Source organism: Ictidomys tridecemlineatus, chromosome 5 (assembly GCF_052094955.1).
Source record: "Ictidomys tridecemlineatus isolate mIctTri1 chromosome 5, mIctTri1.hap1, whole genome shotgun sequence".
In the NCBI taxonomy this organism is placed as follows: domain Eukaryota; kingdom Metazoa; phylum Chordata; class Mammalia; order Rodentia; family Sciuridae; genus Ictidomys; species Ictidomys tridecemlineatus.
The window spans coordinates 196,439,259-196,441,759 of record NC_135481.1 but is presented as its reverse complement, the minus strand read 5'-3'; the positions used below and the strand labels follow the sequence as shown (position 1 = coordinate 196,441,759).

At 49.1% G+C, this 2,501-nt stretch overlaps 1 protein-coding gene across 1 annotated transcript; it reads right to left on the bottom strand.

Moving 5' to 3' along the window:
• Nucleotides 1-279: 279 nt before the first annotated feature.
• Wfdc9 (WAP four-disulfide core domain 9) lies at nt 280-2,187 on the bottom strand. The gene is made up of 3 exons (XM_078049086.1): nt 1,922-2,187; nt 922-1,109; nt 280-478 (listed from the first exon to the last, which is right to left on the bottom strand). Exons 1-3 carry the CDS (start codon nt 2,141-2,143, stop codon nt 448-450), a joined length of 441 nt encoding a protein of 146 aa, XP_077905212.1. The 5' UTR covers nt 2,144-2,187; the 3' UTR covers nt 280-447.
• Between the last annotated feature and the right edge of the window lie 314 nt (nt 2,188-2,501).

The window sequence follows — 2,501 nt, the reverse complement described above, 5'->3', positions numbered from 1 at the left end:
AGGCCCTGACAAGCTACAAGTGGAAGAATTTAGGTCCTTTATGGTGCGGATGACTGCCTACTGACCACTTTGGGTGACATCTATTGTGAGTAAAGCTGGACTCACTTTGTAGTCTTGCTACAGCCATTACCCAGGCTGGCTAACACCTAGGTCTGATGAGGAAGGCAGAACTGGGCACCTATGTTCCTAAGGTAATGGGGACAAGTCTTGGGGGCTGTTAGGGATTGTAACAAGGGAAATTAAATCGTAGGGAAGGAATACAAGCTCTCAGGCTTATGATTGATGTATTAGTTTATTTGGGAAAAACCTTGAACCTTTGCAGGATGTAGAGATCGAGGAGATTCCAGCAAGATCCTCAGCTGAAGCAAGCACGTGTCCCACCAGGCAGCGTTCTCCCAGACCACACAGCCATCCTGCAGCCCACGCCTGGGGCGGGTCACACAGAACCTAGGGGTTTAGCATGGTTTTCATGGGTTCTCTGGAAGAGAAAAGCCAGGTGATTAGAAGTCAGAAGCCCTGGGGGAAATCTGTTTCCAAACTTACTAGCACCCTCTGTCCCAGGTGAGAACGGAAACTCTGTTACATCAGGAGTCACCAAATTCCAACCAATTTTTTCCCCAAGTGGTTTGCTGACTTTCCAAACAGCTGGAGATCAGGTCTCCTTGGGTCTGGTTGAGAGAAAGAGACCAGTAATTGGGTCCTTGGACAAAGGAAGGGTATACAGAATGATCTTTTGAAATACGAAATGAAAACTGGAGGAAAAAGTCGCTGTCTTGGTTATTTTGCAGAGTGGCGGCCTGGATTTAGAGACAGGAATTTGGGTGCCTGTAGTCTTCTAATGGGGTGACCACCTTCCGTCTGGTGAGTGCAGAGCAGACATCAAGCACACCCAGGTCCTAACCTCCCAACCGGCCGGCTTACTCATTGTCCAGGCAGATGTTTCCACAGTAAGTCCAGCAGCACGTGTGATTTGGAATTAAGCAGCTCAGGGACTTCGTGCACCTTTTCTCACAGAACTTTGATGGCGGCTGCACCCAGCACTGTTCCGTTTCTTTTTCTTCAACTGAAATGGAGATGGTAGAAGTTGGCAGGGTCCCTCCACTTACAACCTGAAGAAACCCGTTTCAAGCTGAAGAAACCCTTCTGGAACTCGGGCTTCAAGTCACAAACGAAGTAGTTCTCTGACCTCCAAGAAAATTCCCTCCTCAGATTCTAACCTGCATCTCTTCCCACAGATGCCTACTGACCACATTTGGTGACATGTGTCGTGAGTGAAACTGAATCTCACTTACATGACCTATGTCCCTCCGTCCACGTTACCACAGGCCTGCAGGATTCTGGGAACTGAAGACAAGGCCTGGGACGCCCTCACCATGGATGACACCACACCACCACATTCAGTCTCATATAACCTTAGTTTTCAAGGCTAACAGTATCCTCTAGCCCCAATTTCCATATCTAATTAGCAGAATGGGAAACCTGCGCTAAGGAGCATAGGAGCCTCATTGTCTCCCTTCCTGTTTGTCCCCTGTGGATACCACCAGTGAACGCGCCCTCCTCCTAGATTCCACGCTCTCACCCATCGTTAGCCTCACTTTTTAATCATACGACCCCACGAGCCATTAAAGACTCCTTCTTTGTCTTTTTCATTTTTTGTGTGTGTTCTAAGATGCTCTTCCCTTCAAATCAGATGCATGTGTTAAACATCATCCTTTAGGCCCTCATCGAGGCTCCTCCCCTTGGGGCATAGAGAAATGTGGCCTCCAAGGGAAGCTCTGTGTGGACATTCCCTTTATTCCAGCTGGATACCCTCACATTGGGAAATATTAGTCCCTGCCAGTTCAGGACTGTAGGCAAAAGCTGTGCTCCCTTTCCATGCACTCAATTTGCTTCCACGGGTGGGGAGGGAGCTTGGAGGGACGCCATCTCGCTCTGTTAAAGAGGGCTCTGGTTCTTTAAAGGCTGATCCTGGAAGTGTGGGTCCTGAGCCAGCTGTGACAGACACCCCCAGAACGGGACAGAGCACCGCCCCCATTCCCTCACCACCGCTGATACCCTCTTTGTTCCTGAAGCTTCCCAGCACGGGCAGAAGCACCGCAGCCCCACAGGCGAACATGATGAGCAGGAGAATCCCCAGCCTCATGCTTGGCTCTGCGTGTGTTGGGTTCACTTCTGGCGGAAGACGGGTCCTTCCAAATGCTGCTGGAGGTAGAAAGGGGGCCGAGGAGAAGAGGGTAGGAGAGAGAGGGAAAGTGCTTATTACTGTACTAAGTTATTCTTTCTCCTACTCTTCTTCCTCTGGTACCGAGCACAGGTCAACTCCCAAGCCAGGCACTGGCTTCCCCGAGCTGCTTCCCAACTCACATGCCATCCCGTTTCCTTTGCAAAATCATTTCTTTAAAAAAATGATTGTTTTATGATTTAAAATGACCAATCTTCAGATTATATAATTTGTAAAATAAATCCGTAGTTCACCACCTACCGACAACCAGTACATGAGT

What these genes read in the sequence shown, in the direction of transcription:
- Wfdc9 (XM_078049086.1), bottom strand. Translation starts at nt 2,143, where the DNA reads ATGAGGCTGGGGATTCTCCTGCTCATCATGTTCGCCTGTGGGGCTGCG. An exon ending in CTTTAACAGAGCGAGATGGC is followed by an intron (nt 1,110 to 1,921) that starts GTCCCTCCAAGC and finishes GGGTTTCTTCAG; the next exon opens with GTTGTAAGTGGAGGGACCCT. An exon ending in AACATCTGCCTGGACAATGA is followed by an intron (nt 479 to 921) that starts GTAAGCCGGCCG and finishes TTTCTCTTCCAG; the next exon opens with AGAACCCATGAAAACCATGC.